Source organism: Zootermopsis nevadensis, unplaced genomic scaffold (genome assembly GCF_977971745.1).
Source record: "Zootermopsis nevadensis isolate Lab colony 2312 unplaced genomic scaffold, Znev_1.0 Znev_ptg000061l, whole genome shotgun sequence".
Classification (NCBI taxonomy): domain Eukaryota; kingdom Metazoa; phylum Arthropoda; class Insecta; order Blattodea; family Termopsidae; genus Zootermopsis; species Zootermopsis nevadensis.
The window spans coordinates 6,281,927-6,295,247 of record NW_028259192.1 but is presented as its reverse complement, the minus strand read 5'-3'; the positions used below and the strand labels follow the sequence as shown (position 1 = coordinate 6,295,247).

The following is a 13,321-nucleotide window of genomic DNA, read 5'->3' as shown; positions in this document are numbered from 1 at the left end:
GTTGTGAATGCAAAGGAAAAGTTCTTGAGGGAAATTAATAGTGCTACTCCAGTGAACACACGAGTGATAAGAAAGCGAAACAGCCTAATTGCTGATATGGAGAAAGTTTTAATGGTCTGGATAGAAGATCAAACTATCCACAACATTCCCTTAAGCCAACGCCTAATCCAGAGTATGGCCCTAACTCTCTTCAATTCTTTGAAGGCTGAGAGAGGTGAGGAAGCTGCAGAAGAAAAGTTTGAAGCTAGCAGAGGTTGGTTCATGAGGTTTAAGGAAAGAAGCCGTCTCCATACGATAAAAGTGCAAGGTGAAGCAGCAAGTGCTGATGTAGAAGCTGCAGCAAGTTATCCAGAAGATCTAGCTAAGATAACTAATGAAGGTAGCTGCACTAAACAACAGATTTTCAGTGTAGACGAAACAGCCTTATATTGGAAGGATTTAGAATATTACATAAACTTAGTTGATGAAGCAGCAGCAGGGTTTGAGAGGATTGACTACAATTTTGAAAGAAGTTCTGCTGTGGGTAAAATGCTATCAAACAGCATCGCATGCTACAGAGAAATCTTTCATGAAAGGAAGAGTCAATCGATGCGGCAAACTTCGTTGTTGTCTTATTTTAAGAAATTGCCAAAGCCACCCGAACCTTCAGCAACCACTACCCTGATCAGTCAGCAGCCATCAACATCGAGGCAATACCCTCCACCAGCAAAAAAATTACGACTCGCTGAAGGCTCAGATGATGGTTAGCATTTTTACCAATAAAGTGTTTTTTAATTAAGGTATGTACATTGTTTTTTAGACATAATGCTTTTGCACACTTCATAGACTACAGTATGGTGTAAACATAACTTTAATATGCACTGGGAAACAACTGTTTGGCTCGCTTTTTTGCGGTGGTCTGGAACCGAATCTGCAATATCTCCGAGGTATGCCAGTAACCATAATCTTGCAGTAAATTCCAGAAATAAAAAGATTTTGTGTTTTCTGTTTATTTTCTCCTAATGTTTAAGGGCTTGCTTACATGTAGCAGCATGGGTTTTTTTTTGTTTCTAAAATTACTACAGTGCTAAATAATGGCCTTTATAGTGTTTTGTGTTTTCTTATCATATACTTTTTTAAGACAGTTACATCTGGATTTGTTATACCCATTATTTAATTAGGTAAGCATGAGGATAAGATGGTGAAAGTATAATAGAAATCACACTAACTCTACCAAAATGATGAATGGCTTAGAACATTTTTGGACATGTTGTATTCTGTTTTATGGTCATATGAACGTGTGAAGTAATAAGTGTACGTGAAAGCTATCAGGGAGAGTCTAAGTGCTTTACAGAGGTAGTAGTGAACATTTCCTGTTGAAACTTACTGGCAGCAATTATATATCAGTTTGATATAGAAAACTGTGTTGAGTACCTATATCCATAATAATGCAGAAAAGATGTGTTCACTTTTAAATGCTCATAATCATTGCTGTTTCACTTAATTTTGTATAGGGAAATGGAAGAAATGTAAGACTGCATGAAGAGGACAATGGTTTGAACTTATTCCTGGAAAATGCTGACATCTCTGATGCAGGGGAATACCAGTGTGTGGCTGAAAATGATAATGAAGTCGGTAAGTTACAGGCACCAGAAAGCAGCTCATCGATGTTGATCGTCGGTGTTGTAATGCTCTGTGGACTTGTAGGTGTATAATCAAGTCTGTGGAGCAGAGTTGTTGAGAAACTGACAGTTGCTCAGCTGGGTAATAAATTCTCTGCATTTTATGGAACTGGAAGGCTCATTTCTGCGTTCACAAGAGCTGCTACATACCCCTTTCCTGAGCCAGTAGAATCCCGTCCACATCATACTCAGTTTTATTAGTATCCGATTTATTATTCCCCCATCTACATGTAGGTACTTTTCCTTCAGGTTTTCTAACTAAAATTTTGATTTCATTTTTTATCTTTTAAATGTGTGCTACGCATCCCATCTGTCTTTTCTTCATTTTTTTTAGCAGGACGGAGTAAATAGTTCTTCACCATTAATGAAAGTAGTGATTGAATGAGTTATGATCAAAATGATGTTACTGAAGCAGAACACCACAATAGGATTGATGAAATTTCAAGTGTGAGATGAATAATTGTCATTACCAGACTACGTTCAGTAGGCAGATAAAACATAATGAAGATTCAGTTCTACTCATGTAAACTGTATAAAAGTCTTTAAATCATTCTTTTATTTTTTGAAGATTCAACAAATTACATGGTCGTATACTTTGCGTACCAGTTCATAATAACTTTCCTGCAGAAAGTTGCTTTAATGTTTTTGTAAAGTTAGATTTATTTCTTCAAGGTGCAAGTGAACATTTTAAGATTTGTTTTTGAGTATATTTACTTTCTAACTTAATTTGGTTCAGAAAGCACTACTAGGTTATCAGTGGAAAGACAACTGGAAACAGTTTGGTGTTTTTGCGGCTTGTTTTTACAATTGACATGCATACTAATAACATTTTGAAATATCTGTTTCCTTCTCGTTACAAATTGTTCCAGATGTTGGTGTAAGTGTAGGAAAGTATCTTGAAGCTCCAACTGTGGTTGCTGAGGAAAGTAGTGCATTAGCCAGAGTAGGTGATACTGTTCAACTGAGGTGCACTGCTACAGGTGATCCTACACCAATTATCAGCTGGTCAAAGAATGAAGAGGAAATTCTCACCAACTCCAAATATGAAGTCAGTATTAGCACATGCAAAAATCTTTGTCAGTTTCATTTCTTATTTTGAACCGTGAAAGCTTTATTAATTTATGTATTTGTTCATGAATTAAGAGATTTGACTTTGTCTGTAATTATCTCTACTGCCTCATAACACTCAGAGTATATAACCTCCTGCACCTGCCTCCCATTGCCCTTGTTCCATGACGTTACATGCTGTCATCTGCATGGGTTATCATTCAGCAGTTCACAGCCATCTTTAATCTATGATGTTACTCAATTATGGTGGACTGGGGTATTGTTTGTTGTTCCATGCATGTACACCGTCTAAATTATTTGCAGATTTTTAGTGTCTGATATTCCCAGATGATGAAAATGTTTTGTGTCTCCCATTAATGGTGATCCAATTTCCTGCTTTGAAACCTGCCACACTGCACTTTCCCTGGGACCTATCACACTATCTATCCTAATAATATTGATTCAATTGTACTATGTGTACCAGTGTGCATGTCTGAACACACATGCACAGGCTTCGGCCTACCTAACAGAATGTTCCTTCTTGAAGCTACCGTGTGTCACTGGCATACAGGTGTGGTGGGACGTTCATTTAATGGAAGCTGGAAAGGCTTCAGAAGTGAAATGTTTGTAATTATTGTATGGTAATGTTCAGAACAGAATCTTTATAGTGGGGCATTATATCATTTACCTCCAAAATATTATCCAAGTTAGGAATGAGGAAAGTTATAAAAATCCTCAGTTGTTGGACATACGTGTGTTTGTTGCATTTAAATTTCTTGTATAAAAACTGAAATTCTGAATGTGTTGCTTACATATGCAAAAGAAGTAGAGTAAGTTTTAATATTGACCATTCTTATCAACAATTACAGGTGCAGCAAGATGGAACATTATTAATCAATAACGCGCAAGTGACTGACAATGGAGAATATACATGTGTTGCTGAAAATGAGCTGGGAATGGGTGATGATTTTATATCCTTGGAGGTGGGAATGCCACCACAGATGGTTCACATTCCAAAAGGTACGTACAGGTTTGATATAAAAATTCTAGATCTGATTTTAAATGGTGACTTTCTGTTTACTTCTTATGAGAACACTCATTTTTATAGAATGAATTTATAATATTACATTAGTGTCTATATAAACTTTAGGCAAGTCTTAATTATATGAACTAACTAACTAGATGGCTTACCGAACCCGAAGCTTCATCACTGAATTAACCAAAGCCCTCCACCGGACCCTGTCCTGGGCCAACAAAATCCAGTCTCCTACATCTCCTATCTCCCATAGATCCTTCCTGATTGTACTCCCATCTATGTTTAGGTCTCCCCAGCGGTCTCTTCCCCTCAGGCTTCCCGACCAATACCCGGTGCACACCTCTTGTCCCATCCATGCATGCTACATGTCCTGCCCATCTCATTCTTCTCGACTTAATCACCCTGACAATATTGGGGGAGGAGTACTGATTTTTAAGCTCATCATTATACAGTTTTCTCCATGCCCCATCGTCTTCGCTGTTCATAATCTAAAGAAATCCTACACACTCGTTTATCTACAGCTTATGTGGTTAACTGTGCTCAGTCAAGTAGAATAAATGTACTGTCTTCTTAAGGAACATCAATCAAATCTTGATACAGCACCCCACTGTATACTGCCACCATTATAGCACCCACAGAAGCTTCTCAACAGCACAGCACCAATACATCAGTGACAATGACCACCTGCTGTGGTTTTATGCTGAGAGATTAACTTTTTAACAACATTTTTAATCAAAAATACAACATTGCACGTTAGTGAACCACACAGAATTTAACTAGTAATAATATCATCATCTTCTTTTTCCTTGGCTCTACATCTCAGTTGTGGGTCTTCGCCACCTCCATTTCGGAGGTTTTCTTAGTCTTTGAAGTGTGAGTAGTGAGTGACCAGCCCACTGCCTCTGCACAATTTCTACTCAATCCTGATTTTGTCAGCTAGAGCTATCTGGTAGTGAATCAGGAGAGAATTTGGTGAGAAATGGCTGCTGAATTTTGCTCACGAAACATCTAGTTTCATGCTTGTAAGGCTCTTTTACATGCCATAAATTCTAACATTGAACCACTGGCTTTACTTCCCCTCCGAAGGAAGGTGTTGTACAGATTTTTATCACCCTCAAAAATCCATCGACCTTAGCTGGGTATGAACCCGCGAACCTTGGGCCCAGTGGCAAGCACACTAACCACTAGTCCACCGAGGGTGTCAGTAATAAAATCATTGAGACAAAAAATTTATCCACTGTAAATTTTACATTGTGACATATATTCTTACACTCAATTTAAAGAACTGAATGAATAGTTTTAACATATAACATAAAAGAATTTTAATATCCTTCCAAGATAATTAGTGTTATTTAATGTCCATCAGCAAAGCAGTGATATGTAAAGTAAATGAAGACCTGAATATGGGTTCTTAAACCCAAGACATGTCAATGTTTCTGAAATAATTACAAAGAAATTATGTGATAATTTGTTGTATTAAGGCAGATTATAATAACGTCAAAATATATTATTTTATAACGGTTTTCCAATATAATCTTATGTTCAAATCAGAAATATCCTATGTTATATCAAAGGGAATCCTTTGATAAAGTGACACACCCACTAGCTGCCATTCACTAGCATCTGTGCAATCATTAAGTATTATAGTCAAGTTCAGTACAGTGCCATGTAATTTTGCTCCCACTGGCTATACAAACAACTTCTGAAATATTCAGTTGAAAAAATATTGTGCACCGACAACTTCTACATTTGCAAATAAAACCTACTCAGTTAAGAAACCACCTATAACAACTTGAGAGAGTTGGATTGCTGTTTGGGATCAGTGGTGTCATTAGCAACATTCCAAATCCAGGAAGGTACAATAAATGAACCTGCTACCAGGATTTGAAAATGGAAACATTACCAAGAATAAGCTGTGTACAGCAACAGGTAACATTCCAAGAATTCTGGTAGAAACACACACATGCGCGCTCGTGCACACGTTTGCTGTTGGACTCTTCTATAATGAAACTGTTTTCTGTGCGTCTTGAGTAACTAACAAACAAAGAATGCAAATGCCACTTTGGTTGGAATACGTCAAGAAGCTGGTCACAGTACAGAAGTTACCTACATGCATATGAATGTCTGTACTGTGTAATCACAATCTGTTGTATTTGTGTGGCATGGCAAAAAGATAGTGTTAGTGTTGGTGAAGAAAGGTGTGTGTGCCTACAAAGAACAATATCTCCCTTTTATGGAGTAAACCCATCAGTCGATGCTGTATTGGAGATATTCTGAGTGAAAAAAGAAAACATTAATTTTGCTTCCATCTCTGCTTTAATGCCAAACTGGTGGTTGACGAAGCGTGGAGATGTAATAGGGTTTAACTGTTTGTAACACATCACTGCTTCGTTCTAACAGATACACAAATTGAGATCAATGCAAATGGCACTATTCCATGTATTGCAATTGGAGTGCCTACCCCTGAGATCTTGTGGACCAGGAAGGATGGTAAACAGCTCAACATGAGTCATACCGAAACTAAAGAACATGGCAGCCTACAGATTACTAGTAAGTATAATATTAAATGATCCTGTTCTTCTGTCATATATCTGTGAGATATTTAATGAATTTCTACAACTAATACATAATACAGTGAAACCTCGATGCATCGTTTTCGGCGGGGGTGGGAAATAAAAACGATGAATGCGGGAAAACGATAGATGCGGGAAAGCATTAAAAATTTTAAAAAAAACAATGTTTCTCTTTCAAAGTTACTTCTTTTTACCAAAAAAGTCTTTGATGGACAACTGGTTTGTTGAAACTTTACATTTTAGACCAAACAGAGCACTTTCCACGTTCAAAATGTTTTTCTCGTCACGTTCACTAATATTAAGCGCATAAAAGAACGTCTTCACTTTTGCCAATGCAGCGTGTGCTTCGGCAAAACTCGGCAAAGCTTCGGGCTCGCATTTGTCGTCTTCGTCTTCCTCACCACTCCAACCCCCTTTGCGGACAATAACAGGAAGAATGGAAATACTATCACTGCCGAACTCAAGGAAACGTAGCTGTAGAAGACCCTGAACCGCTGGAAACAAGATGAACCAGAAGAATGAAAAGTGCCGCCAGCCTTTCCTTTGTACTTGTAATAAAAGCATTTGTGAAGAAATTCACACTGCACATGCCATCTGGCATCGCTGGAACGAAATATGAGTGCACCCTAATTAAAATCGTAAAATTTCTGACAATGAGCACTGCCATTCACTCCAACTATCACCCCTGCACCGCTGACCCCTCATTCCAAAAGAATGTGCTGGTTGGGCAACATAACAGGTTACCGCTACTGCGTATTCCAAAAACATTGTGCGTCTTTCGGTAATAATTTATCTCAAAACCCAGCATTTTAAATTCACAGAAACGATCATTGCGGGAAAATTGTGGGCCGGGACTAAGATTTTTGAATGATCGATGCGATAAAACGATAGTTCGAGGAACGATAGAAGCGGGAAAATGTAACATTATTTTATATTGGATGTATTCGGGACCGAACAAAACGGACGATGCATCCGGGAAAACGATAGTTCCGGGAACGATGGATAGAGGTTTCACTGTACTATTTATAATTATTTTCATAAACAAAATTTAATTTCTCTGTTAGTAATCTTGGTAGAATGTATTACTGCAACCAGTAGTTCTTCTATCCTACTCTGACTGAAGTGACATAACAAACACTTAGTGTTACGCTTTTCCCACAGATGCTAGTGTGGAGGATGCTGGTACATACATCTGCAGGGTGGAGAATGTATTTGGGAAAGCTCAATATGAAATCCATGTCAACATAACAGGAATTGGTAAATAACTTCATTACCATAATAAATGTAATATGAAAGTAATAATAATCCTAGCATATTCTGAACTAGTATATGAGAACTGTATAATAGGAATCTTTACTGTGTAAGGTACATTGCTTAATAAACTAGTAGTTTAAGTTTGACTGGCTGTTGTAAGATGAAACATGTTTTAACGTATCCATGGTACAGTCATTTCGCTGCTTCCACAAGAAAACCAGTTTCATTACTTTATAATCCCAAATAATGTTAGTATAGTTGTGTTATTTTGAACTATTTCTTACATAACTTTTCATTTTCTTTCCCACGACCTAAATATTTTTTCTTACATTGACATTTATAAGAATGTGTGTAATTAGAAATACATTTGTCTTCCAGTGAAGCCTGTTCTAGATAACAAAAATGGCAACCATCCACAGACCACAGTAAAACGAGGAATGGTAGTTGAATTGCCCTGCCGTATCATTTTGAGCAATCCCCCACCGGTCATAACTTGGTACAAAGATGGTGAGATTTTTGATGAGGAACAGATGCAGTGGGAAGGGATAGTAGTACTTACTAATGGATCGCTTGTTATTTCGTACACTACCCAGCAACACGAAGGAACATATGAATGTGTTGTCAGCAATGTAGGAGGCACAGTCAGCCAGGCAAATACACTGCATGTATTAGGTGAGTTTATGTCATAGTTTGTACCACTGTATTGGTATTTTACTTGTTTAACAGGTTTCTTAAAGTTCTGAAGTGCTTAGAATAACTTGAAAGATGTTTTCAAACTGCTTCATTAGTTTTTTCCCAGTCAGAAATTTTATCCTACCTAAGTTATTCCTTTACATACTGCAAAATATATGAGAAAAATTATTTGTATATATATATATCACATGAAAGTATGCAAGAATGCAATTTTATGTTTAATGTAGTTAAATTACATATTGTTGGTTTTATCTGAAAACCACATGTGTCTGCTTCGTAAAATTTTGTGAGATACTATAATCATTTTATAACCCATATACAGAGTTTACTGTATAACACTGGATAAAATGTTTTTGGAAACGTTACTAGGGGCAACACTATTGATGGTAGACCTGCATGGCAGTTAAATACAGGTAGAGGATGTTTTTTTATCTGTAAACATAAATATTATTACATTGTAAAATTCATGTATGTGAGATTTTTGAAGTTAGCTGACTGTGTTTTAATAGTCCATTTGATTTAAGTAAGAAGACGGTAGCTGAACCTCCACAGGAAATGAGGGATAGGTGGACACCTGTGTTTCAGTTTAAAAGAAAAAACAAAACATGATCCTGAAACAGAAACCAATAAATGTCTGCTACAGTAATTTATTATGGATTTTTACCATGGCACCCACAAAGAAACAGAAATCTAATGCATGTGACTTAGTTTTATAGCAAGATTTATAGCAATAAATGCCACATTCACTGTGACTCTACAAAGAAAAATTGAAACTCATTTATTTGAATATTTAATTTTTATTTTATTCTTTGTTTATCATTTATGAGAAAATTTTCAGTAGGGCTGGAGAATAAATAGTGAGTCTCAAACAGATGTATACAAATTATAAAATTGAATATTAATTTTGTTAACTTTGTTGTGTCCATGTATTGTGTTTGTGACATTTTAATAAACTAAACCATTACATATGTCAGTATTGGCACTTAGTGAAAAGATATTGTGGTGCCACCTATCAGTGTAGATCACAATGTATTCGTGATCTACACTGATAGGTGGCACCACAATATCTTTTCACTAAGTGCCAATACTAACATATGTAATGGTTTAGTTTATTAAAATGTCTTTGTTTCATTCTTTTAGAGACATTCCTTATTTATTAGTACTTAAAATATAAATTTATTAATTGACTGGCAGGAGAGTTGTTTGATCTGTCAGAGATCTGGACAGTATATTGACTTGATATTTGTTTAGATTTATTTTATGCTTCAAACTACCATGCTTCCCCATAGGCACGTGAGCCTGCTACTCTATGAGAAAATTCTGTCATGCTTGATGTTATTCCTTATCTTCAATAAAGAACTGCAGCTATTTTGTTTCTTCTTGTAGAACCACCAAGCTTTCCGCCAGCTGGGCCGGTTGAGTTCAAAGTACGATCTGGTGATGAAATAGTGATACCATGTCCAGCACTTGGGGACCCTGAGCCCATTGTCACCTGGAAAAAAGATGGAATGCCCTTGTCTTTTAGTCACACTATGTAAGTAATTTATGTAATGTAAGTAATATAAAATTACACAAATTTATAATTTGTATTCTGTCCAATTTCTGGGAGTATGTTGGTTCGGATTCCGAAGTTAATAATGTAGGAGCTTTCAGAGTGTTACCTCATTAATGTAATACATATTTTTGGGAAATAAAACCAAAATAGCTGGGATATATGATTACATTATTTTCTTCATGTTTAAGATACATCATGGTATGAAAATTAACCCTTTTGCTATGATATTCAACTAAAGTTGAACAAGCATCTACTGTGTAGTGTGACATTCGACTTTGGTCAACATCAAGAAATAATTTTATCTTTCTTCTGTGTCATGTGACTTAATTCACTGAGCTATGAAGATGTATTTTTGTTAGGCTGCATAGTACTTCCACCTAGTACACCTAATTTGAGGAATTTTAATTTGCACAGAAATGTTGTTTCATGGCTGCCAAGTTGTAGGTTTCAAAAGTGATCATTGATATATTAGATACCATAAAACTTCAATGTATACTTAATAATAGTGTTTAAAATTTAATCTCCATTCAGACTTGACAACTCAGTGTCAGACTGTAATGATGTGTCACAGAATAGGTCAATAGTTAATATTTTTTAAGACTGGCATCCAAAAACACTTGTAAACATTATTATTTTATAAAAGTGGTGAGAAAATAACGCTCAACAATAGGGTTACGACAGAATCGATAAATGAAATAAAAGGTGGTTAAAATCATGTGCAATATATACTAAGGTACTTTTGATGTATATTTATGAGAGAATTGTACAAAGTTTTCTCTTAGTTTTTAAACATAATTACATTTAACGCTTTTCAGTTACAAGAATAGTGAAGACAACTCATTAGTAATAACCTCTGCAAGTGTAGCAGACAGTGGAACATACACATGTATGGCTGTTAACCCAGCAGGAGAAGGAAGAAAAGCAATGGCTGTCTTTGTGCAAGGTTTGTCAAAGAACATGAAGTTTTTGTCACTGTGTTACATAGTAGGACTTGAGGTTCTTATGGCAATGAGTACAAAGATGGCTGTCTTCTGGATTGTAGTGCCTTGCAGCCTGGTAGAAGTTTACCAAAATTTCAAAGGTTCTTGCTGTTTTTTTCATCAGAACATTGATAATGGAGGCAGCAAGTACCTTTTAAATGTTGGTAAACTTCTACCAGACTACTTGGTGCTACAACCCAGAAGACAACTGTTTTCGTACTTACCCCTGTGAGAACCTCAGATTCAACTTAGTCAATACTACAAAACAGATATGTTGCCTAGAAATTTGATCTCTTCTACTCTAAATATAATTTGTGTGTCAGTATGAGTGGAAGGAAGCATTTTTCTTCATATTTTGGAAGCTAAGTATTTATAAACTTTCATTAACGTGAAGTATAATTTACGTGGAATTCTGAATGTCGTAGAAGATATTGATTAAAATAAGTTCAATTTGTCAACCATTGCAGTGCCACCACACATAGCTCCAGGTGTGGGTTCATTAAGTGCCATAGATGGTCAAATGGTTACATTAACTTGTGAGGTTGAAGCCATCCCTAGCCCTACTGTCACATGGTACAAAGATGAGGTACCATTATCCTCTTATGAAGATGATGTTGTGTACCTTCATAATAATGCTACTGTCAGGTAGGTGGTAGAACATATTACAAAAATTCCACAGTCAGAATATGAACATGAATGAACAAGTAGCATATTCTATGCTACCGTCAGTATGTGGTATTTTCAAAACATTCCAACACAGACGTTTTTACATTGTTACATTTAGGCTAAAACTTGTGCTAAGACGTGCATGTCATCTGCATATAGTAGAACTTTCACTTGCCATAGGCTTGCAAACATGGTAGGTCCCAGAAGAAAGGACAGTATCTTGAAGATTATGAAGCAGGGAAATGGACTACTTCGAACAGTGAACTAGCATAGCATAACATTCTTTTTTGAGGGGGGGGGGGGGGTATTGCTGATGCTAAAGATGGTGTATATGAAGATTTATGTCTTCTGGGTTGTTGCGCTGTGTAGTCTGGTCGATGTTAACCAACGTTTCAGAGGTCGTACTGCCTCCGTCATCGCCCTGATGACGGAGGCAGTATGACCTCTGAAACGCTGGTAAACATCTACCAGACTACACAGCGCAACAACCCTGAAGACATAAATCTTCATACTCACCACTGTGAAAACCTCAAATCTTACATGGTGTATATGTATAGCCAATAAATTGTGCCTATTATGTCATTAGGTAGTAGTTACAGTTACAGGGAGTCAGAACTTTGAGCATAGTTAAAGAAAGCCAATGCAGGAACAATGTGATGAAGTGTTACGAAACAAGGAACTTCTTTAAAATTTCTCTTTGGGGCCTAAGACAGAACATTTTGACATATAACGTCATTGCTGAGGCTTTTTTATATGGGCAGTGTTACGTGCTATATGAAATGTCTTCTGCATGGTCTGAACCAGTTGCCTCTCTGTGAGCAAATATGTATTCATTGAAAGCATCAAAGAAAATGGCAGACTGGGTTCTGTATAAACGGATTACTAATGAAACATTTTGTTGGCAGATTTGTAGCACACTTCAGCAGTTCTGGGCTATACAAATGTGAAGCTGTGAATGATGCAGGTTCTGACAGACGAGAAATGTCCGTACTGGTGTTAGGTAAGATAATTCATTTAATGTACCATTCCTGAACGAGATACTGTCAAGACAAAATTGGTTAAGTCAACTATTTTTAAAATTGCTGTACATTTGTATGTGTTAGACATCATTAATATAATGTAAATAAATGGATAACAAAACTTTAATAATTCAGATGCCTGTTACTGAAGGACAACATACAAAACATCAAAAACCTCAAATTATTCTTTGGAAGTTTGAATAAATAACTGAATTTACATGGCTCTTTTTTTATAATTGTTGTTTGTCAAAAGCTCTTAGTATTCCCTTTTAATGTTATGAATTTTGTTTATGAAGCTGATGAGCAAATTAACAACCTCATATTTTAAAATGTGTTGTTTGCAAAGATTGGTCTGGTAAAAGTTAACCAGTGATCTCTGAAATGTGTGTAAACTTCTACCAGATTACACAGCACTACAGCCCAGAAGACAGCCATCTTTGTACTCATTGCTGTAAAACCTCAAGTCCTATGTGTTATTTACATTTCTACATATGTTGTTCTTGTTTCTTTATTTCTGATACAAATATTGTAGCAGGATAGTCAAAATCAATTTATTTTTATAGCATTAAATATATAATCTCACTAATTTATATGTTGAATGGAACATATCTCTGAAGTAACTTGAATGTCTCTATTTTGGCAATTGCTTTTATTTACTTTTTGTTGCAATATACAAATATATTATGCCAGCCAACACAAATCATGTTATTAAAGGGAAATGTTTGAACTATTCCATCATCATCAGGCACTTCAATATCATAAAGCGGTTCACATACTTAAACTGTCATGCTTAGATTTGTGCAGTGATATTAGACACTGGTCACTGACGTATTACTC

The 13,321-nt window shown here is 36.2% G+C and overlaps 1 protein-coding gene across 3 annotated transcripts in view; it reads left to right on the top strand.

Annotated features, from left to right (window-relative positions):
* Window positions 1-13,321, top strand: part of LOC110835917 (hemicentin-1-like) — an 87,334-nt gene that overhangs the window by 26,073 nt on the left and 47,940 nt on the right. For all 3 annotated transcript variants that reach the window (XM_087340318.1, XM_087340320.1, XM_087340319.1), the window contains exons 12-21: window positions 1,494-1,614; window positions 2,531-2,709; window positions 3,578-3,728; window positions 6,145-6,294; window positions 7,479-7,574; window positions 7,950-8,243; window positions 9,651-9,798; window positions 10,635-10,762; window positions 11,267-11,444; window positions 12,371-12,465. In XM_087340318.1, coding sequence (XP_087196444.1) covers window positions 1,494-1,614; window positions 2,531-2,709; window positions 3,578-3,728; window positions 6,145-6,294; window positions 7,479-7,574; window positions 7,950-8,243; window positions 9,651-9,798; window positions 10,635-10,762; window positions 11,267-11,444; window positions 12,371-12,465 — 1,540 coding nt within the window. The remainder of the gene's footprint in view (window positions 1-1,493; window positions 1,615-2,530; window positions 2,710-3,577; window positions 3,729-6,144; window positions 6,295-7,478; window positions 7,575-7,949; window positions 8,244-9,650; window positions 9,799-10,634; window positions 10,763-11,266; window positions 11,445-12,370; window positions 12,466-13,321) is intronic.